General features: G+C 36.7%; 1 protein-coding gene across 3 annotated transcripts in view; it reads left to right on the top strand.

Annotated features, from left to right (window-relative positions):
• Nucleotides 1–23,663, top strand: part of GABRA1 (gamma-aminobutyric acid type A receptor subunit alpha1) — a 41,929-nt gene extending 18,266 nt beyond the window's left edge. For all 3 annotated transcript variants that reach the window (XM_071758544.1, XM_071758543.1, XM_071758542.1), the window contains 6 exons: nt 3,463–3,683; nt 5,879–5,961; nt 10,006–10,149; nt 15,510–15,662; nt 18,064–18,266; nt 20,856–23,663. In XM_071758544.1, coding sequence (XP_071614645.1) covers nt 3,463–3,683; nt 5,879–5,961; nt 10,006–10,149; nt 15,510–15,662; nt 18,064–18,266; nt 20,856–21,164 — 1,113 coding nt within the window. In that variant the 3' untranslated portion in view covers nt 21,165–23,663. The remainder of the gene's footprint in view (nt 1–3,462; nt 3,684–5,878; nt 5,962–10,005; nt 10,150–15,509; nt 15,663–18,063; nt 18,267–20,855) is intronic.
• The last annotated feature ends 2,936 nt before the right edge of the window (nt 23,664–26,599 follow it).

Here is a 26,599-nt window from a genome sequence, read left to right as displayed (position 1 = left end):
ATCTCAAAAATAATTAAAACCCCTTGCCCCATACCACATTGGCTCCTGATTTTCATTTAGTTAAACAGGAGAAAGAATTAATCAGTCTCTTAATAAAATGTGTGACCAAGAAGCAGACAGGGAGGTGTTCATATGTTTTGAAAACTAAGGAATTACAGTGAAGTATTTGGTGTAAAACTCCTACTCGCCTCCCCTAAAAAGTAACGTGTGCAGCCTACTTGTGCTAACTCTTGCTTAGGGAAATGTGTGAAACCAGATAAAGATGAAATGAAAACCTTATCAGAATACAAGGTTTAGAATAATTTCAACGTACAAAGTCCTCTGTGCATACTACAGGTTGGTTGCAGACCATCAGGGGCTGCCCCAGATTTGCTCCAGTGAGCAGATGCAGAGTGAGTGTAGACAGGATTGGGGGATTTGGTCCCAGGGAGGCCACAGAGGCAGCTGTATGGGCACACTGAGGGAGCCATGTGGCCAGCAGGGATGGCTGGGATCTGGCCAAGAGCTGCTCCAGCTGACACCATATGTTATGAAAGCAAGAGCCCCAGTGAGCCAGCAGCATACCTAAGCCATCTGTTTGCAGGCATCCAGGGAGCCACTCACAGAGATTGTAGGTTGATACACCAGGGAGTACATGGTGTTCCTACCCACTCTCAAGGCACTTTTTTAAAAGCAGTGTAGACATAACCTGTTATTCTATAAAGAGAATATCCTGACTTGTTCTTAAACTTGTGAATCGAGTTAAAGGAGAGAAAAGCACTTTTTAAAATAAAAACACCAAAAAGACTGCAGATTTAGATTTTTAGATTTTCAGGTGTGCTTTCTCAGGTAGTGAATTGAACTAATAATAGGTAACTTGCTATTCTCACATAACTGTCACTTTTGTGAAATTTTTGATGTCCTCTAGAATAAGAAGCATTTAAAATGAACAAGACAGATTTTCTAAGAAACCTTCATTTCTACTGCTTCTGTGTTGTAAGCCCTTCAGAAACAAATTTGTATCCTGCTACCCTCCTGCAGTGTGATCTAGACGACAGTGTGGGCTGTCCTGTGAATAAATTGTCTCTGGGGAGATATATCAGATGAGTAAATTAGTGAACATTTAAGTCAAAGTGTTATAAATACTCAATACCATACAACTTAATGCCAGATTGCAGATAGCCATCTTCTTCCTTTACCTGCTCACTGAGGAATGAAGTGTCTTAAATGTGGAGAATTAATTCTGATTTTCATCTTGCTCATGTGTGTGCGCATAAAGCCATTGCTATACCACATGGTTTGGAGAAAATCTTTCTGTTCCTTTGTTCTTTATGGCACCTTCCTACTGAAGAAAGCCCTCATCAGAGTATCTGATCACTTGATTTTAAAGATCAGCAGTCTGTCAGGATTCATTTCAGGAGCACTATTGTACAAATTAAAGTGGGTAATGAAAATTAAGGACTTGAGAAATCTCAATCAAAATTAATTCATCCTATGGTGCAGTGGCCTGGGATAGAGAAATAGTCTGTGCCAGGCATGGCCTGTCAACTGCTTTTTAATTGAGTTTTGTCTTTTGTTCTTAGGTCCCATATCAAATCTTTCAGAATCCTTTGTTCTTTTCTAACATAAGAACCTTGTGGTCATATATAGGGAAGAACTGGATTCCCTTCTCTCAACCTGTATCACGTCCCACTCATCATCTTCTTTTCAGTTGAAAGATGATAAAGGAATGGCATCCACACACACTGAAATGATGTCACCTTCTGGGCATGTCTTTTACCTTTCTCTTCTTTGTAGAAGGAAATTTTCTTCAGAGCTAGTAAAACATGGAGGACATCCAACATTTTAAATCAATTTACTGCATTTAAACTTCTCTCTCTTACTCTGCTGCACACCTGGGACAAGATTATGTAGACAGTTCAACCCAAGGGCCCAACCCATCAAAATTTTGAAGCAAGTATTTGGCCATAAGTTTGCAACTGCTACCACTGGAGCTGAACAAATCCAGGCTTCAGCAGCTCACTGAGCATGAGACTAAGAAAACAGAAATACAGTCAAGTATGCACCCTAATGATGCACTGGTCTGGGATGCACACAAACCAAAACCAAAACACAAACCAAACCAAAAGCAACAACAACAAAATTCCAGATAAAAAACCCAACAAAAACCAAACAAAAAAATCCCCAACCACCATATACCAGACAAACAAGCAAAAAAACAACCACAACACACAAAAACCAAAACCAAACCAAATCCCAGAAAGCTCCCCAAAACCACCCAGTTACAGCCTTTTCATATCCTCAAGACATTTCCTGAGGCATTTCATTCCCTAAACTCATGAAAAAAACCCCACCAGTTAGGCTTACATTCCCAGAGAAATTGCAGCTCTAAGTGAGTCTGCCCCAGAGAGATTTTGCATACTCATTCCAAAGTGTTTCTTTTTACTAACATGTTCCTCAGGGCAGTTCTTTTCTGTACAGCTGTGTGTGTCTTCACTGTCAGGAATTTATTTCAGGAATTGCTGTCTGCATTGGCAGGATATCTCGGAAAAGGCTCAGTTTCTCAGCCAAAAGATTATGATCCAGGGTAATTTTGAACAATAGCTACTGGATGTCTACTTTTGCCATCACAGTATCATAGCTATGAATGGTGGGAGGGCAAGATAATCCTGTACTAAACTTCCAGTTTTTCCATGGGAAAATACTGATATATTCTGCATCCAAAGGAGTTTTCTACATTTTCAGCCCACAGACAGCCATATTATATGTATAATACTCCAATATATTTTTCCTGATTTTGCACTGTGTCTCTTAATTTTGCTTCTTATGCTTTGTAACAATTCTTGCATTTCATAGTGAGTTCTGGTTATTTTGATTCTCCCCATGTACACTGCATCTCTTCTCTTTTGGCCCAGTCCTTGCACAACCAACCTTGGATTCTTTGTCCAAAGCTCTCCTTGGCTTGTGCTCTCTGCAGTTCAGTGATTTGGCCCAATGAGCCATTTCATGTCTTCTAAATCAGACCATGTAATTTTAGTGAGTGGTGAACGTTTTGCAGGTTGACCATGTTCATGCTCATGAACAAAAGGTTCTAGTAAGACCTTGTCTCACTAGAGTTGTTTTCATATTCCTCCTGTGCTACACATACTGACTACATAACCACAGCTATAAATGACAGTTTTATGGAAGGTGAAGAAGAAGTCAGAAAAGGCTGATTTACTTTATTTCTACTACATTGTATCAATTCTTATCTAACTTTTGATATACTATTCTAACATTTATTCTGTTGAACACAGTAATCACGCTGTAACTATTTAATAACTAGCTTCCAGTACACTGTAAGTAATACAGAGAACTGATAATTACTGCTAAAACCAGTAATCATCTTGCTTCTAGGAAACAATACAAATACACTTCTCAAGTTCTCACATTACAACAGATATCATCACAAGTGTTTCCCTTTTTTTTCCTGCATTGATTTAGGAGTACACTATAGACGTATTTTTCCGCCAAAGCTGGAAAGATGAGAGATTAAAGTTCAAAGGACCTATGACTGTTCTCCGGTTAAATAATTTAATGGCCAGCAAAATTTGGACACCTGATACCTTTTTCCACAATGGAAAGAAGTCAGTAGCTCATAACATGACGATGCCAAATAAACTGTTACGAATTACAGAGGATGGGACACTGCTATACACCATGAGGTGAGCTCTAAAGTATTGTATCTTTTATTTATTTTAACAGTTTAACTTGTTGAAGCATCATATTTTCCAAACGGGAAACAGGATCCTTTTTGGGTACATTTCATAGCATCATAGAATCATAGAATTGGCTGGGTTCAAAGGGACCTCAGAGATCATCAAGTCCAACCCTTGATCCACTACCACTGTGGTTTCTAGACCATGGCACTGAGTGCCACATCCAGTCTCTTTTTAAATATCTCCAGGGATGGAGAATCCACTACTTCCCTGGGCAGCCCATTCCAATGTCTGATCACCCTCTCAGTAAAGAAATTCTTTCTAATATCCAACCTAAACCTCCCCTGGCACAACTTGAGACCTCTTGTGCCCTCTTGTCTTGCTGAGACTTGCCTGGGAAAAGAGACCAACCCCCATCTGGCTCCAACCTCCTTTCAGGGAGTTGTAGAGAGTGATGAGGTCTCCCCTGAGACTCCTCTTCTCCAAGCTGAACACCCCCAGCTTCCCCAGCCTCTCCTCATAGGATCTGTGCTCGAGTCCCTTCACCAGCCTAGTTCCCTCCTTTGGACCTGCTCCAGGACCTCGATATCCTTCCTAAACTGAGGGGCCCAGAACTGGACACAGGACTCGAGGTGTGGCCTCACCAGCGCTGAGTACAGGGGCAGAATCACTTCCCTGGATCTGCTGGCCACACACCACAGAATGATGGTCAGACCGGTCTTTGCGGTTTATTTTTTCCCCTCCTGTTGTACTACCTTTACCTTTACCCTCCTCTTAGATGTGTCTAAATGCTTAATTTCAAACAGGAATCTATAGTATTAGGATCCATCAGTTTGAACAGAACCTTAATTGTGAGTTTCTTTCAAGAATGTAATCAGCAAAATAATAAAGCCTGACGGTTTAATGCACTTCAGACTACTAGATTATGTATAAGTGCCTTTAATTTTTGGATTCTATAGAAAGCAGATTTTAAGACCTAGCAGATGCACACAGAATTCATTGTCCATTCTCCAGATTTCTTATGCTCAGGAATATAGAGCAAGACATTAAAAAAAAAAAAGCCCAACCATTTCTTATTCAATTCATAACAGGAAAAATAATTCACTAAAGCATTTGAAAAGTTTTAAAAAAAACCAAACCATATTTTTGCTGGCACTACTCTTTCTGGAAATACACTATTTTCTTCATGGATAGCTAAACTTTACCTATCCTGTTGTCAGCAGACAAGTTAAAAAAACCCTTTTGAAATAATGGTGGTGCCCTAGAAATATTCTGTATTAAAAGACTGTAAATTAAACAGTGAAAAAAAAATTGGTGTGTTGTCTCTACAGAGCTACACATCCCTGTGCAATCAAACAACTTACAAAGTGATTCTGTTGTCAAGATGGATAGCTTAGTATTCAGGTGAACACTGAGTTACCTTCTAACAGTTTTGAAGATGTTTTTAAAAGCAGTAAAAGTATTTGGAGAAAACAAGGTCTCCAGGCTTTTGGGAGCCTTTCAAATATGTTCAATTTATTTTGCAACATCTTTGAGGACTGCCTAGGCAAGGGTATAATCTGCTTGCCTGGTAGTTATACAAGTCCAGGTCAATTTTTCTTGTCTCCCTAAATGGTGGGCTGCTAGGGATTTAATCCACAAGAACACTATCTTGGCAGCACATTGTTCACATGTCTCTTTTTTTGACCATAAGCATTTCTATTTGCTCACTTTTGCAAGTGCCTTAATGCATTTTTCTACCTAGTATTCAAGTATTATTGTTCATTCCTTCTTGATGTGTGTATGAGAGTGTTTTCTGGTTTATCTAATCTCGTTTATTGAGAAACATGTTTGTACCCAAGCTGATAGCAAAAGAAATTATTTCAGCAAATGCCTGAGCAGCCAGAGTGGGTCAATTCAATGACAGCAGCAATAAAGCAATTTCAGTGTCTAACAGTTTTTAAAGGTTATGCCAAGTTGGAAGCTTGAGCATGGCTGTGCTGTGGCAGTGAAACAGGGGAGAGCAGCAGAGTGGTCACACCGGGGGTCTGCAGAGCTGTCAGAACCCCCAGCCAGCCAGCTCAGCTCCCATTCTAGCTGGTAATTCACCACTTAAGAGATGAAATGCTATTTTTATTCTGTGTGCCTGTGTCTTGGAAGTCTGTTTGCTATTTTTATGAAACTCGAATAAATGTGTCCTTTTGCTCATTAATCCATTATAGATTGACTGTGAGAGCAGAATGTCCCATGCATTTAGAAGACTTTCCTATGGATGTACATGCTTGCCCCTTGAAATTCGGAAGCTGTAAGTTTATTTTAACTTGAGGTTTCTTCCTTTTTAGGTCGCTTTACGAAAAGTATTTTGCAACTGAGAAAACTTAACAGTTTTAGTCTCATTTATGTTTAATTTTTGCTAGCAGGGTTGTATATTTATTCTTATATATATTTATATTTAAAGTTAATATAATGAACCTCTCCTGTGTGTCTTAGATATCCTCCTTAACTAAACATAATATTTAAAAAAATTAAATATAGCTCCCCTTCAACTCAAGCAGAAAAAAAAAAACCCAAACCCCAGTGTCTGTTTTGCTCTGGTTGGTTCAACGCAAGCAAGGAAGACAAAATATGTGGAAGATGAAGCAGTGTACAAATTGTTTCCTCCATGGCTATTTTTTTCTAGTAGAAATGGGTCGTTTCACTGATAATGGGTACTTAGTGACTTGATCTATTTTATAAGTCAACAAACAGAACACCCAATTCATTCTTCACATGTTACCAGACAGGGTGATAATGTACTTTGTGCTGAATAGCTCTATCTTTACCATGAGAACGGACTGATTTTTTGTCTTTAAAGAACTACTGGCCTCCAAGATAAGATTTAGAGAACAAAAGGCTCATACAAACTTGGAGTATAACTGACAAGAGTAGTTTACTGCTTGAATGTTAGGTTTTCTTCCAGCCCTTGCAATAAATCTTTACAAATCTATTGAAACAGAGGGGGTGGGTGGTGGGGAAGCTTCACTCCAGATAATAATGGGGCACATAGCTGCATTGGGTTCTTGGTTAATAACCGATCTGTGCACCTGAGATCCCAGTTAGATAGGAGCTGCAGGGCTGAATTTCTTTTGAGTTGCACAATAAAGGTTTACATGGACTGAATGCTGGATCTGGGAGGTGATTAATTGGGCATAAGCCCTGCTAATTCAATGTTATACCATCAACAGCTTTGGAATAAATGTGAACTACTGGGATGAGTTTTTAAAGACTTGATAAGTCACTTGTCACCCCTCTGAGCCACAGCCTGATCACCAGACACTCCCTAGTCTGAGCAATAGTTCCCATTTTATTCCTACCTTGAGTTCTTCCTCACCCACTGTGTCTCAAAGTAGTGTTCTCTGGGTCCACTAAGAAAACCACTTTCCAGATTATTAAGGATCTTGCCTCGATTAAATGGTTAAGTGATGCAGAAATTACAAATTAAAAGGGGTAGATAATAGGGATTTAAATACAACTCCAGAACCATACCATAAGGCAGAAAGATAGCAAAAAGACATGGAAATGTATCTGCATATCTTCTGAATCTAAATTGCTTTCCTTTTTATCCTGAAAAAAACCCACATTATCATAATAGACATAATTTTCTTAAATTAAGAAAATCAGAGGTATTTCTGATTTAAATACCATTTCCTACACGACAGTCAGAGACAATAACTCACATCCTAAGCTCCCAGTGCAGACATGGGCTGCTGTGCTTTACAGTTGGGTTTTTTTTTGCTTTAAACACTAAATGCCTGTTATGCCAGTTGTTCTAAACAAGTAACTTCAAATGCTTGGAAGGTCCAAGAGACAAAATTAAAGATTTTTCAGGGGAACCTTGCATTTTCCTATGGAATTCAGTTGAGCTTCTAATCTGGGATCCTCATGGGGAAGAGTTCCTTCTGTAACATGGTTTTACTGCAGGTAATGCATAGGGAATTCACTGTCCAGAAGAAGGCCTTAAAGTTGGACCTCTCCCCTCCTCATCAGATTAAATGTAATTATAGATTGTCTCAATATTTAGTTGTTGATATAAATGGAATTATCTCCCATGGGAGAAATGTCTGGACCAAGCAAGATATAAAAATGGGACCTGTCAATGTACAAAGCAACAGAACAGCTCTTATGTTTAATTGCCACTTTTTAGTGAGAATCATACTTAAATACATTTTTAGCAAACACCTAAAGCAATTTGTTATAATAATCTTAATGGACTGAAAAATTTATTGAAAAAGACAATTCCTTGTCATGAAATCCATGCTTTAAGTGCAGACTACAATATTACACTTACTAGCTCCCCAAGGTAGTTTGCCCAGCTCTGTGTGTTTTGAATTAAATTGGATAAGAGTTTTTCCACATCCTCCACTGTTACTCATTACTTGTTGGAGCTGGATTCAGAAAAGCCTCATACTGAAGGAGTTGCTTGTCTCCTATGGACTCTGCCCCTGCTGTAGAGACTGATAAACATTTGACCCAGCTCCAAGGCTAAAGAGATTTGCCAAAACTGCAGCTTAGGATAGAGGTTATTCCAACGTAAATTCAATATGACAAATGCTAAAGACATTCTGGAACAACAAAATGCCCTATGTTGGCAAAACAAAATCAGAAAGGCAGAAACTCTTCTCAACTCTTACCACAAAAACCAAGGCAGCTCTGGAAAGCAGCAATGCTAGAAGCAAAAGGCTATGCAAAATCTGAATTGGAAGCTGAGGGCTGAAGCCTAAGAGAGCACCAAATAAATCTGGCAGTTCAAGGGCAGGGTGAGCTCATTTCAGCACTGAGGTTACTCCCTTCCCACTAACTCGTTCCAGTGGTTCTCAGCCACTCAGGAAATCAGTCCTCTCTTACAAACTACTCTCACACTCCAGAAAAAGAAAAAAATGCTTGAAAATTTGTAATAGTATTGCCATTCTTTCTATATGGGATTAAATCAGGCAAGGTGATTCTTGTTCTTACCCTGGCCATTATTAAGGTCATAATTATTGAAATGTAGATTTGTGTTTACCCTTGATTCCAAAAAGCTTTGTGTATGCCCCAGTGCTTGGGTAGTATGAATTCTGAGGCTAAAAGCACCCTTCCTCTTTAGTAATACAGGATCAAATGCCATACAATTAATTTACCAGCATACTTAATCCAGCACCACCTCCTCAATTAATAACTGTTACCTCTTACACTGAATAAGATAAATTACTAACTTGCAAATGAGGTCAAGTGAATCAGATTCTTCCTCTTCCTTTCCTGCATGCCAGCCCTGAAAGGAGGGAAAATCTCATCCTGTAGGTAGGAGTCTGGTGTCCCTTTAGATGCTCTAAGGTGTCCCATCTGGCTTCCAGCTGCCTTTGATGGGTGCAAGCTTTATGTAGCTTTTGAAATGTCCCATACATGTCTTAGATACTCTTAGGTGTGAGAATGACACACTGGATGCCTGCCTCTATGTAGAAAACCAACTCCCACCCTGACTGTTCAGAGTGAGAGATTCCAGACTATGCAAAATAACAGAATTTTACAAGGGAACCAAGGTTAAAAATACTTATATATAGTTTGATTCCTGAAATAATGTCAGTAACATACTAAAACTAGCACAAAACACTTGGATGGCATATGTATTATGCTACTGAATTATCTCTTAACATAGTAGACCTGCTCAGGTTTGGAAAGCCCATAAACATGAACCTGAGTGTGAGCATTTCCCAGAAATAACTGAAGCAAAAAATCAGATTAATTGTGATTTAAACTCACTCAAGCCTCAGGAATGTCTGCTATTGCTGTTACACAACCAAGGACAGTGAGAGGCAGGGATAACCAAACGGAGAAATCTAGCTAGGCCAGTGATGAGAAGATCACTGAAGCCACTCTCAGAAGGACTTGGTCTCTTACAGTGGCCCAGGCAACACCACACTGTGACAGATTGAAAAGACTATGATTCATCTTTATTAATAGCAGGGAAAAGTTAGAAAAAGAGTTGGAGTCCTTGCATGCCCATGAAATTCCTCATCTCACTCTCACTTCTGGTTACTCACATTTTACATAGGTAGGAACAACATAGGTAGGAACAACATAAGGGAAAGAGATTTTCCTGGCACTGAGGAGTAACCTGAATCCCATCCTACAGCAGGCAGTTAACTGCTCACTGTATGGACAGAGCAGTTTTATCAGTTTTATTTTTCCCTTAGGTAAAAAGTTGCAGTTGGGGGTTTCAACAGATAATTTAAGAGAATTGAATATTCAAACTACTGCTCAAAACATTGTTCTAATAAAGACATATGGAAGTAGAAGGTGCAAAAATAAATGTAATGTATTTCTTTTAACTTAGATGCTTATACCAGAGCAGAGGTTGTGTATGAGTGGACACGGGAACCAGCAAGGTCAGTGGTTGTGGCTGAAGATGGCTCTCGTTTGAACCAGTATGATCTGCTTGGACAAACTGTGGACTCTGGAATTGTTCAGTCCAGTACAGGTCTGTGAAAAAGGTTTTTTGGGGAATGGTTATATTTTACTGAAAAAAAAATTAAAAAAAAAAATAGGGAGAACAGCAAATTGCAATATATGATCTTCAGATTAGGAAAATAATGACTCTGAAAAAAAAGCATAACCTGGGATTATTTTCCTAGTAAAACTGGTGGTTAAAATATTGGAACAATTAACAAGCTCCCTTTGGTGACAGATCTAACCAGAAAAACAGTAATTTACATTATAAAGAAGCACTCCTTGTGTTCTTATCGTATTGTCTGCTTACTAGAAAAGCTTTAAAAACAGTATAAGAACATGAATCCTAAAAGACCATATTCATGGAGACAGTGAAGTAAACTGCTAAAAGCAAACCCAGAGTTTCTCAAGGAGCTACTTAGGGTGAAAATAATATGTCATCAAATTAAAAACCATCTGGAGCATCCAAAAGGAAAGGTGTCACTGCTAGCACCAGATTTAACTCTAGAACTATTAACAAGATACAGAAATATATCTGCCATTTATAGTATTATATACCTGTAACCTTGAAGCTTAAAACCTTTGCTGTTTTAATTTGCAGTGTTTCAAGATTTTTTTGTTTGTTCAATTTTTTTTTCATTCTCTTTGTAATTTCAATGTGTCATGAAGACCTAAATATGGTGATAAACTGAGCACTGAGCATGAACAAGAGCTCCAACTGTTGTCTATATTGACTGTTCAATGGACCAAGCAGCCTTTTGTTAGAAGTAGTTGTATTACTTAGAGTGCACCCAGTGTTGGGACTGAACTAGAGAAGTACACATAGACTTCCATAAACCAAACTTTTTCATGTGTCATTCAAAAAAATGAATGAATATTTTAAGGAAAAGAGAGACAATTTAAGGTAAACCATAATTGAGGTCTGAATGTTTTACTTAGCCAACCAAATTTCTTTCTCAGACAAAAGTTTCTAGTGGACCAATACTCAGGGTACTGCTTGGAAGCTTTTGTTCAGCTGATATAATCATAAAAAAGTAAGGGGGATGACGGTAATAAGGGCTTTGCATAAGAATAATCTCAACATGACTGCTGTGATAGATTCACTGCTTCTATTATTGAGCACAGAGGCAAGCATTGGACAATTAAAAAAAAAAAAAAAAAAAAAAAAAAAGCCCAAACCAGCAAAAAAAACCCCCAAACCTCAAAAGCAAGAACTCTTGGAACTCTTGTCGCAGCCACAGCTACGTGCTATTGACTTCTGGAGTCACTAATTCACCCCAGCTGCCATTTTCTGAAAAGTCAATAGGATTTTGAGGAATTGCAGGGATGTCCTGCTCTTTGCTCTTTCTGTTCTGAAGCTCCTCAATCAGAGAGACCTCCACAGTATCTCTCTGCCTGCCCTTTTACACTCTTTGCCAGTTTTCTGCTTCCTGGATGCATTATAACAGCATCAGGATAATCAGAAGGGATTCATACCCTTGGGAACATAGAATGAATCATAGAATGGTTTGGGACTTTAGGGAAGGGACCTTAAAGGTCAACTAGTTCCAGCCCTGCTGCATGGCCAGGAACACTTTCCACAGGGCAATGAGGTATTAGTGTGAGAAGCACCCTAACTTTTCAGAAAAGCAGGTAATAAATTTTTTAACAAGATTGCAGGCAAATATAAGAAGTGTAATAATTTGCCATACATTTCCATGAGGAAATAAGTAAATAGTTGTTTTGCCCATCGTATTTCATTGGCTTGTATTCTGCCTCCTTTTTCTACCTGAAGAAACTCCCTATCATGCCTGTCTATAAAGTTAAATACAGTATAAATAATATTTGCTGAAATGAAGGTGTTGTTACCTAAATGTAGGAAAACATTACAGAGAACTACACACAATGGTTATCAAATAATTCAGTCCTCAAGAAAAAATTATCTTCTTTTTGCTTTGGAAAAAAAAATGCTTTGCCTTCCCTGAAATAATGGTGGGAATCAGAACTGGTAAATCAGAACTATTCTCCCCATTTAGATAGGTGTGCAGCTAGTGTCAACTGAATCCTCCAGCACATTTGTCCTCTGATGCTGTTTTATGACATATGTAATAAAAATTATGAAAACTGTTCCTACTTTCAGAGTTGTGGATGATGATCCATCTGAAAAAGGGACAAAAGGAATTGGAGACAATCTTTACTTGAGTTCACAGCACTTTCATGGGGCAGAAAGTGAAGCTCTTGTGCAGCTTCTTTTGTCAATCATGAGAGAAATCTGCATCATCTTGAGCAATTTGAAGATTATATTTAGAGTTGTCTGGAATTCCAGACACACATTTTCCCAGATTTTGCTGTAACTGCGTAACTCTAAACAGTCTCAAAATTTAAGTAATTTGATGAATCCATGAAAGTCCTTTTTTTTTTTTTTTAATCTCTTTAATTTCTTCCTGTGCTAGTAGGTTATTTGCTATCCTGATTTCTAGATCTAGAACAAAATAACAACAAATACTGATTATTACTTTTTTATGATAAGAGAATCTTGAAAGAGTAGGACTTTTTTCTAGCATAGTTATAAATCTGTGCTTGCGATGGAATAAAAGGTACTACAGACTTAGAAATAGTATTTAGTACATAAAATAACAATTATTGTTGCTTTAAGTACTCATCCTTTTTTCACTTGTAGATAAAATCCCTGTCACTCTATAGTAACTGACTCATATTATCCAGAAAGAGTTCAAATTATCTTTTTCTTAAGCACCTTAGCAAATGATTCAAGGGCTTGTGCAGGTTTCTATTTACACAGAACTGTTTTATACAGGGGAATTTTTTTCTGATGTTCTGTAAATCTGCTGAGAGAATGCCATTCTTTAGAGTTTTTCTATTGGGTTACAGGACATAAATAGTAAATTAGAAATACCTTGCTTAAATAATGGCAATGAAACCCTTACTTCCTTCCTACCATGAGAGAAATAAGGTCTACAGCTAAAACGCAGCCCTACCTCAAACCTTAATTTCTAATAGGATGCACATTAATTTTGCCTGCTCATGTGATAAATTGGGTCTATTACAAATAGTTTACAGAATACTGAGTAATAAGTTTGATAAGACAGTGATGAATTCTCAGCTACTTTCTTCTAATGACACAGGGTTACACAGTTTACACTGCCTGAGCATTTGACTCAACAATTGTGATAGACTGTAGAATTAAGAGCTGAGGTGTTGAGCAAGAACACAAGAAACTCTTTCAGAGCACTGGAAATGTTCAAATGTGGAGAATCATTTGAAACACTAAATTAATATAGAAGGAGTTGTTTGACCACTTTTAAAAACTTCATACTGTGTAATACATATAAACTAATTTGAACTTCGTGGCATAAATAAAATGAAAAATTATCTGCTCAATAGAGTTGTTTGTTGACTTTCTGAATTCCGTAGAAGCTAAAAAGAAACACTGGTTTCTTTGGATAAGAGAATGAGAGATAAGGATGCAAGGTGCATAAGCTACAGTTTGTGCTACAATTTCTGAAAACCTGGTAATAAGACACTAGGAATATCAGGAATATTTTGCTGAAGAGCTATTTAAAATTTTAGCCTGTGGGGAATTTTATGGCTGAATTACAAACCTTTGAAAAGAGAATTACAGAGTGATTTCTGGGATGTTAGACACTGGTCTCAGCTGTTGAAAATATGCCTATGCTTTTCAATTAGCGAAGCCATAAAATGCAGGAAACTAATGAATCAGTAAATAAGTGGAGTATTTTTCACGTCCTGCAGTTATTTAAATAAATCTCATCAAAGATCTACTATCTTTTAATAAATAACTGCAGTCCATTGGTACTTTGGAGACTTAACATGTTTCTGCCTTGTAACTGAACTGCAGGTATTATTCTAGGCCTCTGCTTTGCCTGATTTCACTGCTCATAACATCAGATTTAGCTGACTTCTAGATCACACCTTATGCAGTGCTTAACAGATGAGAGTAATCCCTGTCTTTTTAATTGCCTTTATGGTTTGAATCGTGTTCTCATTTTCCAGAGGTTAAAAATACTTTGATAATTTAAGCAGCTAAATAAAGCTTCAGAGTACAGCGGTGTGTACACTCTGTATTCTTAGCTTGCCATCTACAATCACTGAATTAATTCTGACATTCTGTTGTGAGCATTCTAAATCAGATTGCATTAAAATAGCTTCCCACGTCATATTTTAGCAGACAAAATCAAATTACTGGCTCTTCTACCTAAGCCTGGCACCCTTCATAAGATCCTAATCTCTGGTACAGAGAAAAAGAATACTGTCAGTGAAAGTTAAAAGTGGGCAAAATTCAAGTAATAATCCCACAATACTGCTTCTGCCAGGCCAATTTTTGAAATAAAATTTTCCTTGTATATCTTTTGCATTACTTCTCTAATTACAATTGATTCTCTTTTCCCTCCTTCGTACTGCTTTTTATATTGAAACTAGGAGTATTGTCATTATAAGCTTTCCTCGGGGTTATGCATTGTGCAAGATTGTTCAAATGAATCTTCTTCTAGACTTTGAATAAAAGAAGAGGGCACTTGACATGCTCAGTGCATAAGCAGTCACTGTCTAGACGCAGGTTTTCTATCTAATTTAAGCTTTTCCTTTATGAGAGCAACCTTCTTTTTCCAACTGCTCACATTTGAAAATGGAATTTCACGTCATCTCTAACCTAGACAGAGATTTCCATTCAGTTACATGTCCACCTGTTTCTTTCTTAAGCTGGTTATTGTGTAAGAACAACCTATCTACTCCATAAAAAAAGTCACAACAATCAGTTTTCTAGTCTTTTTAGATTATGTTTGTTTTCAAAATCCATTTTCAGTCATGTCAATAATTGTCTGAAAATGAGGCATTATTTGTTGTGCTCTGTCAGGAAATACCTATGGAGTTAAACCAGTACTTAAGATTCCTTTCAATTGCAGTTGGAACACTCACAGTACATAAAGCATAGACAGCAGTAATGCAGACACAATCACATCAGCAATTACATCTTCAGCCTGCCTCAGCTAAAACACTTCTAAAGTGATTGCCTTGCTTTAGTCTTTATATGATGTCTACATACACATATTACTGTGGTATTCCACCTTCTAATGGAATATGGCCTTTCACAAGAGGTCTAAACAGCTGCCAGGTAATGCAGACTTTCATTCACTGCTCCAAGATTAAAAGATGCAATTTTAATTGGTATTTCCCAGAACTGTCTGGTTTTGTACTATTAGTGAAACGTGACAACCTTTGTTATTAAATGATTCCTTCAGAGCTGACCCAATTTGATCTGAGGACTTCTTTTATTTTTTTGTTATAAAAGAGGTGAATATAATGAAATATTTTCTATAAATCCTTTTAATTTGTATGGTTATAAAAGCTGAAGGTTCCTGTTTTTCTTGTGTTTAGGGGAATATGTTGTTATGACTACACACTTTCATCTGAAGAGAAAAATTGGTTATTTCGTCATCCAGACTTACCTGCCCTGCATCATGACAGTGATACTGTCACAGGTCTCCTTCTGGCTTAATAGAGAGTCTGTTCCAGCAAGAACTGTATTTGGTAAGCAAGACCTATCAACCTCTTGACAATCATAAGCCAAATAGGTTTAAGACATTTTATGGTAAAACTGGTACTGCATAATGGGATACCGGAGAAGAGCGTGAGCCTGGACACAGTGCAGTACACAACGTTAGCACCTTTCATTGGGAAGAGTTAGCAGAAGCTGTTTTAAGGTCTTGAGTTTTTTTAAACAGAGTGCATTTTAAAAGAGGCCTGAAAATATCTTAAGCTAAATATTACAGTTCAACTTTTCCAAAACAGTAAGTGTATAAATAAAACATTTCTGACAATGGCAATGACGTTCATGGTAGAGATTTGTCATAAAGGCTTTAATCAATGGGTGTTGGTCATTTGACATCCTCAGGCCCTTTGGAAAGTCTTGTCTTAAAAATCCTTTTCATCAGTCCCTTTTACAATCCGCTGCTAGAACCAGTGACAATTTATTGTGCTTATAGTGGTGAACTGATGCACTCAGTGAATGCATAAGAAGGCAATCTCAAGTACTCTTAAGCTTATGCTGTTGGTTCCAACTGTTTGGAAATGCAAATGCTTATCTTAAAATTAGAAACACATAACTAACATATTCTTTGGAGATATTAATCCAATATAATTAAAAAAAAAAAAAACCAAAAAAGCACCAAAAACCCCCACAACCTGAAACAATTACCAAAAAAAAGATGTAACAAATCTTCACTTAAGGACAACAGAACTTGAGATTTTTGCTGTGTGTGACCTGGTCTTTTTTTTTTGTGCTGTTCAGAGGGGACACCTGAATACCTTTGGCAGAAGGAGGTGAACAAACACACAGCTGAGTTGGCTTTCACACTGCTTACCCTGCCTCAGGGCATTGCTGGGACAGGATGCCAGGGGCCCCCCTGCTTTGCCAAGGAGAATTATTTTATATAATATTGTTTAGATTATTATGTAAAATTCCTCTTGAATTTTTATCAACTTTACTGAGAATTAACCAGGCACTGTTATGGATCTCTGTAGTCAAGGCTATTGAAATTGTAACTATTTTACCTCTTTTTGCAAATGTCATTTCAAAAGAAATGTTAGAGGATCCATGTGAAATGGATCCTTCACTGCCCTAGATGGAGAACAAAATTTCCTAGTATCATAATGAATAATTTATGGTATTGTAAGAAGTTCTAAAGCTACTATCTTCACAGGTTCAAGAACCCCCACATTTCTGCAAGCTTTTCTTTCAAAAGTTACTGTGTAGTGTTATGTTTACTCCATCATTATGTATCAAGATAGCTTCTTCACTTTTTAATTACAGTGAAACAACGCTTCAAGAAAGTTTTGCATGAATGTGAATAAGTTCAGGAGCATATCTTATGTCTTTTAGTCCACTTCCTACCACAGATAATACAAATTTTAAAGCTTACTCTGCTACTATGTAAGAGAAACAGAAGCTCACAAGAAATGAGGCAAAGACAAGGCTAGCTTGTCTCTTGGGGAAGAGAAATTGCTCCCTCATTAGGTGTTAATTTAAGCTCTTTACAGCAGCATGTAAATACATTGTTCATTATTTTGCCTGTTTTAGACCACTGCACATTTTCCCTAACACTCGGTGCAGCAGAGAGGATCTCAAAAGACACATTCAGTACATGACATTGCAGTTGTCAAGGTAACTTGTGGACATGTGATTTGATGTAAATGTCTAGCCTGCACATGGAGATTTTTTTCCTTTTTTTTTTTTTTTTTGCAAGCAGAATGGGTTCAGTACAGTCCTGCTTGTTCTCTATGGCCAGTTAATGGAAAGGTTCAGCAGCAGCATGCAGCTCTGACATCAGAAATGCAGATTGCAATATCATTGTTCTTACAGAAATTCTTTGCTATTTTCAGGCTATCAGTGAGTAAAGGAACAGATAGCTGTAACACCATCAATTCACGTAAACATATCACATAAAGCTTAGTGCATTAGAGTAGACACTTGAAGGAGCATAAACCAAATAATCTTAATGAAAGCAGCAAGTTTTTCAGTTTTCTAAGCTAAAGAAGTATCTCAGAACTGCTGCAAGAAAGAAAAATGTTAAATTGGTACATCTGTAGGACAATTCACAGGGCATGAATAAGGAACAGCAACAATGATTCTCCAAATACAAAGAAGCATAAAATAGTATCCAGGTCACAACTTAAAATACTAGTCCTGTTCCAACTTTAAAAAATATTATTCTTCTACAATGTCAAAAAATAAAGGTATAAAAAATGTTTTGAAATTCCTGCAACATCCACAGAACTTGAAATCTGATCTCCTCATTGAGCAACTGAACTTCGGGTGAAGTTTATAAGAGGTAGGGGTGAAGGCAAATCTTTCCCATCTATTGAAACAGGTGAGAAATGAAGCACAAAATACAGCCACTGAGCTAAAGACACTAAAACTCTTTGTTTGCAGGAGTGACAACTGTCCTGACAATGACCACTCTAAGCATCAGTGCAAGGAATTCCCTGCCCAAGGTGGCCTATGCCACTGCCATGGATTGGTTTATAGCCGTCTGCTACGCGTTCGTGTTTTCTGCACTCATCGAGTTTGCCACAGTGAATTACTTCACCAAGAGAGGTTATGCATGGGATGGCAAAAGTGTTGTTCCTGAAAAGGTAATACCACTTAAAATCTCTCCCAACAGGTCATAAATACTGTGTCATGCTTGGTCACTATGTGGGTTTTCTTCAGTCCGTTATAAATTCTAATTATTTAGAACGGCAAGTAATGATTCCAAAAGAGATCCCTCAAGCGTCTGCACACAGCGTTTCTACAGATAAACAAGAATTATTTAGATATGAGTGCCTAATTACTACTTCTGACAAGCCAGGTGATATTTAATGCTATTAATAATTACAAATTTTGCAGAGATTTTGAATTCTGTTACTGGGCAGAAAGAAATGTGTCCTTTTTTTTTAAGAGAATGTAATTAATTTTCTACTGTTTGAACAAGAAAAAATATGATGCCTCAATGTAAATGTAGAAAAATCTTGTGGCTACTCTGTTTGACAATTTACAAAGTACGTTGCTCCCCACACCAAATTCAAGAGGACTGCTCAGTCACTATGGGACTTCTTTAATTTTTTTGACTCCCACCATTTCTGTGTTTTTAAAAGGAGAAATATTATTTTTACTTCATAGCCCATAGGAGAAATCTGTCTTGAGGAAAGCATTGGCAGATTTGTTGGGAGTGTGCAATCCTGATCTGCACCCCCTGGATGCAGTAGAGAGACATCACACACTGACACTTTGGTCTGGGATCAGATTCAGTCTGTAAATCACAGGTGCATCAAGAAACTTTTTAGGACAGAAAGCAGATAAAAGAGAAAGTTTCCTATTTCCTTTTGTGTCAGCTGCTTCTGTGAGGAAGCTCATTTGGTTGGTTTTTTGAGACAGAGAGATCTTGAAAGAAAGTTTTTACTTGCCTCATCGGTTATTATGAACATTCATAGACTAGAGATTCATCAGAAGAAATATTTGGAGGAGCAGATGTTACTCAGTCCTGAATATGAATTCAGAAGAGTATGTCTATATATACTTTACTTTTTTTTTTTTTTTTTTTTTTTCTGTTTTAGTTGCATAAGCCAGTGAGAAAACAGAAATAAAATTAGGATGTTCACATCATGACAACTAATGCAAAAAATACAGAAGTACCGTAGAAAAAATGAGTGAAGTAACAATAAAACAGAGTACTGAGATGCATGACTGCTGGTGAATATTTGGTTTTCAGTTACTGATGACACCTTCATTGAAAATAATTTCATTCTTTGCTGTGCTCCTGTCTTCATGATACCTATTATAAAAACCAAAACCAAAACAAACTGTATTAACTAAACATAATCCTTGAATGTAAGTAGTGTCTTATTAATACAACCTAACAATAACAGGACTGGCTGCATACTCAGCAAGTGTGTTAGCAGCCTTCCTGCTTGTTAGCAGCCTTTATCACAGGAGGAAAAGAATGGACAGACAAAAAAACCCTTTTTCTGAAATATCCCTTTTTACTTTCTGAGTATTTTTTTTAGCCTGTTTGTTCCTTCTATTCAGAAGAAATATTCTAAGACAATTGGAAGCTTTTTCTTAGCTCCAAGCTAAACTGGATATTATTTTCCTGAAATAAAGAACATCTACATCAGAGTCATAATTTAATCCATTTTCTTACTAAGTAGCAGAAATCTAACATTTCAGCCTTCATTTCTTTCCTGCATGGGGCTCCAATCCATGCTCAGACAAGTCTCTCCCCACTTGCCCTGATGATTTTGCAGCTTCCCTTCTCATTCCCAAGTGTCCAGCTGAAGCCTTCCTGCTCCCTGAAATGTTCACAAGAATCTTTTACCAAAGCTACTGGGTTGTCTGTATAGATCTATAGGCCATATGTTAAAAAAAAAGGACTGTGCCTGCTTTAAAAAATTATGCCTCTGTGGAACAGCTGCTTCTTGAAAACAGAATTATATTTGCTGCCTTGTGAAATGACATAATAGAGCACAATCTGATATTTTCTCTCTAGCCATATCGTGTGGGTTTTCGGTTTGTTTTGGTTTGTATGTTTGTTTTTTTTCCCTGTGAAAAGAAGATAAAAGAGGTAACACTTGCCTATTCTTCTTTGTGGGAAGTACTGCCTAAAGATTTCCTAAGCTATTGAGATTTTTTGTTACCTGTTTTTTCCACAACTTGCATGTGCTTTTAGTATAAACCATTAACAAAGAGAATACTGGCAGCTTTATGTTTTATTAAATTACCCACTCCTATAGTGCATGGTCACATAATATTTTCATTGTATATTTTTATGTATAAACTATGTCTGAATGCATCATATAACACTATTTGTCTAAATAGTTGAAAGCTGAATTAAGAAATTCACTGTCTTTTCAAGTTTTTGCCCTGGTCAAGAAGCACAGTTGATTAGGGGAATATATTGAGCTTCACTGTTGATTACCATTAGAAGTACTGTTTATCAGTGAGCTTGGCTATCAATATTAGTCCTCATGACAGTTTATCCATCATGTAATTTGGTTTAACTAGTACAAGTAAAGCAGAGAGATGATTTTTGTCTTCATCTAAATACTTTCTGTGAGTTGTATTCAGAGATTAACTTCTTTCTTACAGCTTACTACTATTTGTGATACAAACTCGATGAAATTAAAAAATTTATGATGCTTTCTCATGAAAGGTAGTGAGAATAAAACATTTTCTTCTTTCTTCAGCCAAAGAAAGTGAAGGATCCTCTCATTAAGAAAAATAACACGTACACAGCTACAGCTACGAGCTACACCCCTAATATTGCAAGGGACCCTGGGCTGGCAACCATTGCTAAAAGTGCAACAATTGAGCCCAAAGAAGTTAAGCCAGAAACAAAACCTGCAGAACCCAAGAAAACTTTTAACAGCGTCAGTAAAATTGATCGACTATCAAGAATAGCTTTCCCATTGCTTTTTGGAATCTTTAACTTAGTCTATTGGGCTACCTATCTAAACCGGGAGCCCCAATTAAAAGCTCCAACTCCACATCAATAACCTCATTTATTCCTCTAGTCCTGTTTTGTCTTTTGCTCTGGGAATTGCTTCCCATTTTCACCTACAATAATTCCCATTTGCTTCATTGCCTCTGTCTTAAAGAAAATAAAGGTTTCTTTATTGAACAAAAGGTAAAACACATCTGTGTATTTAAAAACCTGTGTATGAGGGAGAGAACAATATAAGCTCTGTACTTTGAAAAAAGTGTTTCTGAAAATGGGAAAGAGTTGTAGTGTAATGGGGGGAAAAAAAGAAACCATTTGTAGATAGCTTAGTACTGAATGTCCCCAGAAAGTATTCTATATGTATGTGAAAAAGATATTTTTATTCAGACTATTGTGGGGAGTGGGAAAATATTCTTTATGACATTACTAATGCACATACTATACAATTATTCAACCATTCTAATCTTTTCAAGGATGCAAAGCTTTCCATTTGCTGAATCCCATAAAATGTGTTATTTTCCTAATCCCTTTTCTCTTCTATATTCCAAACCACCTGACTTATAATATTAAATGGTCTTTAAAGAAAAAGGAAATCTACTCACTCTAGCTACAGTTTGTCATGGTATAGCACATAAGAGCTAATGGTAACAAATGCTTTAATCTGCTGTCTTACTGCAGTCTTGTCCTCAGCATTAAGTTGTCACTAGACTAGATTTAAATCCAGCTGCACAATCAAGTGCACATCCCAGGTTCTCTGTCACCTGTGTAATCCAAACAATTCCTGGATGCTTTTAAAGATAGCTTTTACTCATCACTATGTTTTAGAGAGTTTAAAAGGACCCAACAAACCCAACAATTTTTGCAAGCTCTAGATTGTTGAATGTATTCTTTTATAAAACGATACATTAAAAAGAAGCTTTAGACTGAGATTTATGGATAGTAGAAAGACAAAATATAGTATTTAAATAATATATGTAAATATGCAGCATGAGATTGTACATTTTTTTACTTTTTTAAAGTTGTGTTCTTAAAACATTGTGTAGGATCCACCTCTTCGCTCTTAATATGTTGTTAAATGCTCAAGCAAACATATTTAGAGCCTGAATAAATGAAAAAAAAAAGTGGTACTAGGAAGCCTAAAAAAATACATACACAGGAAGTGCTTGGAATTAATTCCATTTGTAAAGTGGTTCAGTGTACAGTAGCTTGCGATTCGACAATGTCATCCAATGTACTATTAGATTAATGACTGGTCTGCTCAGGTCATGCATAAATACTAAAGTATGGAATTATATTTGGTAGGTAAAAATGGTGAAATATTTGTTAAGACAGAAATTCATCTGTATATTACTGCTATATTTGCTGATACATAACTGTTACAATAAGTGATGTAATATATGTAGCATTAAATACAAAAAAAGTCATACATAAAAGAATGTACAGGAAAATAGATTTTATTGAGTAAAATTACTACATTTCATTTTTACTGTAGCAATATATTTGTAGGAACAATATGTAAGGGCTTTAAATACAAGATGTCCATTTTGCAGGTATTGTGCTCCCTTTAAAAAAATTCTGGTCAGTATCATTACTGCTGATTCTTAGAAATAATATTTCAGGTGAAGATTCTTTAAAGACTTGGGAAGAATGGTGGATATTTGCAAGCATCATTTTGACAAAAAACCCCACAACGTACTATACGGTATTAAATGAATTTTAGAACAATGCTACATGAGCCTCCAGAGAAACAGCTACTTAGAGTCAAATTTCATAAGCAGTGTTTTCTAAATTCTTTCTCAATGAATAAAATAGTTGACATTCTCTATCTACAAAAGGAAATAGTTAATGTTTTCTTTAGAAAATATTTTTTAAAAATAATGCTTCATTGTCTAACATTTAGTCCTGTCTAAACTTGATAAGTTATCTGATTGGAGCTTATTAAAAGGAGATGTTTCATCTTCTGGTATCATGTGTAGATATATGTATAGAAAAAATAAACTATGGCTCTTTAACTTCTGTGTACTTGTTTATCTTGTTATTTTTGGCGTTAAACTAGAGTGTTCATCTAGGGCATTTTATCTTTCTAGCAATTCATAGCTACCTTTTGGTCTGCATTTTGCACATTAGATGTGAATATTACTTACCTAGTCTGCTTTTGCTATGCAATGATTGCATTATATCACCTCTTAGTTAGTCTATGCCAATAGTATTATACTGTATAAACTTGATTGCACAGTTTATCAAAGACAAGGTATTCTCTATGTAGCTTTTTTACAATGCTTTGCTAAACCATGTAATAATAGTAAGTCTTCCTTGAAAATAATGATACACTCTTATAGAGGACAGTTTGTTTACTCCTGGGATAATTTTAAAAAGATGACATTGAATGTTTATTGCACCTCAGTGCAGTGATGTGGCAATAAAACCTAAATCTAATAGAGGTTGTTTATGGCAGAAGCATGTATTGCTTTACAGAGTTTAGCAAAAGCTCTTTATTTTATGTCAGACTGTAATTCTATTATAATAATAAAGCTAAAAATGTTCAATAATGAAAGTGAATGTTTTACTTTGGTTTTCTTTAGTTATGGCCTTTTATGACACATTGCTTGATAAACTGCTATTCATTCAAACACTAAGTTTCTGTGGATTTGGTAATGAATGCAGTTTTAATAGATGTAATATTCTGTCTAGTGTTTTCTAGAGACAAATGTAACAACAGGAAAGTTTCTGAAACCTGATTGGACTTTCAAAAAAAAAGATAGTTCAGTCTGTACAAAGTAGATCCAGTAAAGTAATTAATTGAATCATATGAACAATTGTTAGGTTTTAGCCCCACAACAATGGAGAAGATAGAGGGTAGGAACAGAATAATATGTGTTGTCTCTCAGATAAAACGGCAGAGAGTGAGAACAAAGCTCTGAGGTTTTATGTTATAGATTTCACTGTTTAAATAAATGTGCTGATCTAAGAAAGACTTATAGAAGAGAACCTGAGACCAGATAAAATAGTATTGTTTCACTTATTCAATGAATTGTGGAGACAGCATTAAAACAAGCATATGTATAGGTTGCACATGTCAATTCCTAACTTCATTCTTTCCCACAATGAAAAAGACACAGAGAAAGAGAGTCATTCCAGTGCCTTTAGCCCTGGGATTTTCTTGGGAAAGTTCCTGGAATGCAAAGCTGATGCTCTTCTGTAGGGGTAGGCAACCAACTGCAGAAATGCAGTTTCAGTGGCTCCAAAGCAGAAAAGGACAATCTGAATGTACACATATACATCAAAAGATTCTTGCTGTTATTACTTCTGAGTCCTACAGAGGGATTCTTCTAAATGAAAGGAAAGATTGTGGTGTTGTGGACTCAGATTCTATTGACTTACTGTGCTTTCCTCTATTCTGAATAAAAATAATGCAGTCTAAATCCCTGTTCCTTTCCTCCTAATATTAACTCCACAGAGATGAATCCCTATGGAAACCCACACAGGATTTTTTTTGGAGAAGTGTGGTAAAGAAAGTGGCAAGTGAGTGTTTGAACACCCACCTCCTATATTCACATGCCAGCTGTAGAGCATATATGGGGATTCTCACATCCTCTTTGTCACTGCTCAGACATTTTCAGGCAGACTTTTACTTGAGTAAAATTAGTGAAATGTCTAGATGCAGCAAGATTTGACTCAGAGAAAAATATATGGCACTATTCAGCTTCACAGAGTGGAAGAACAGCCTTGTCAGGTGGCAGATTCAGTCACCAGCCAGTCCAGCATACACTGACATGGTATTACTTCAGTAGGGGAAACTCCTCCAGTTTTCTTAGATCTCTAGAAGCTACTGCAAGACCTTCTTAATGACCAAGAACACCAAGGATTTCTTTAATTCTATTATTTCTCTTGGAATGACCATGTGAGGCCTGAGAAAACTGATTCCCTTTCCTCTCCATCTTCTATTTTTCACCAATATGGTAAATAACAAAAGCTTATGCAACATCCTAATGGCTAGAAAACGGGGCAGACATGCTTCAGGAAGCAAATAATAAAAGAACCTTTCAGTCTGTGATTTGTATCTGAATGACTGTCCAAATAAATTAGTGACTGGGGAAAGTCAAACTTTTTCTTAGAGGCTGAAAGATATCAGTCATATTTTAAAAGATAACTCGAGATCTCTTCAGACTTTCTATAGCAGATCCAGGGAAGAAAAAAAATATACCCCTGCTATGCATAAGTGACACAGCTTAAATAAAAATGTGTTTGCAGTCTTAGCATATGAATTTTGCAAGTGAAGTGTATTATCATCTTGTCAAGCTGTTGCTGTCACATTACATCTGATTACAAACTACATGAAATACAACAAGAGAGGCAAAAGCCTTGAAATGACAAGTTTCTATAGGCTCATTCACTCTGCCTATAGGGCCATCCAAACAGGCAGGATGACTTCAGAGCTGCTGATAAACTTATTTGATTAAACTGCTTTAGGGCATTTGAAGATGCTCTGAGCAGATTTTGCAGTTGCAGCACAGCTGTTCCATGCATCTCATCCAAACGCAAGAGATGTGTCCCTCAAAAACCTGCAGAGAGATTAACCAGCGAGGGGCACTGCTCCTCTGAATGTGCTGTCAAGGGAGGAAAGAAATTTGCTGACCTCTTTCTCCAATCAAGAACATTTGAGTGCAAGCAGATATGATTAATTTCTTTCCAAATGTCCTTATCCATGAAGTATTTCATTAACTTCAAGTTGTAAAAGCCAAAGGATCTGAACCAGGCTTGAGGTGCTGGATTTGTTTAGAAGTGGTTTGCTACTGACTGCTCAGAAATGCAAAGTCTTTGCTACCTGAGAGTTTTACATGTATGCATCATGTTCAGACTGGGGGACTGAAGTACTTCATAGGAAGAAGGTATACTGCTATGTGATTAATGCCAATTTCTTTTACCCCCCCCCTAATACTTAGAGCTCCTATTCTATGACCATCCCTAGGTCTCAATTGTAGTGATACAATTTAACAGCAAGGATGTGAAAAATAAATAATAAAAAAAACATTTTATGTTCATCTAAAACCAAAAATAAAATCAGGTAAATCTATGATAGATAGACCTTGTTCTTAAATTAAATTTACTTTTTTAATGAAATACCTTACAAAATCAAAGTGGATTCAGCCAAGAATCTTTTAAATTAATGCACTCTAGAGCAGGAGAAAAAGACAATAGAGGCCACAGTAAAAAAATCTCTGCCAATTGCTAGGACCTGCTGTAGGGATGCAGATTTAAGAAGAAAAGAAAAATAACATTTTTTATTTAAACAGAATGTACTAAATTAAGAGGCCATCTTCTTTTTGAATTAAACTGGTAAATTTGATACCTTCAGAATGCATTTTCAACAAGATTTTTGCTTTCATTTTCTTACTCTACAAAATCACATGAAATTCAACTTCTGTTTTTATCATTTGCCTGTGTCAGGGGCTGTGGCAGCCACCAAGAGGTGAGGTTTGCAGTTGTTAA

This window comes from Heliangelus exortis, chromosome 15 (genome assembly GCF_036169615.1).
Source record: "Heliangelus exortis chromosome 15, bHelExo1.hap1, whole genome shotgun sequence".
NCBI classification, from domain to species: Eukaryota; Metazoa; Chordata; class Aves; order Apodiformes; family Trochilidae; genus Heliangelus; species Heliangelus exortis.
Note: the sequence above shows the minus strand (reverse complement) of the source record. Positions and strands in the feature narration are given on the sequence as shown.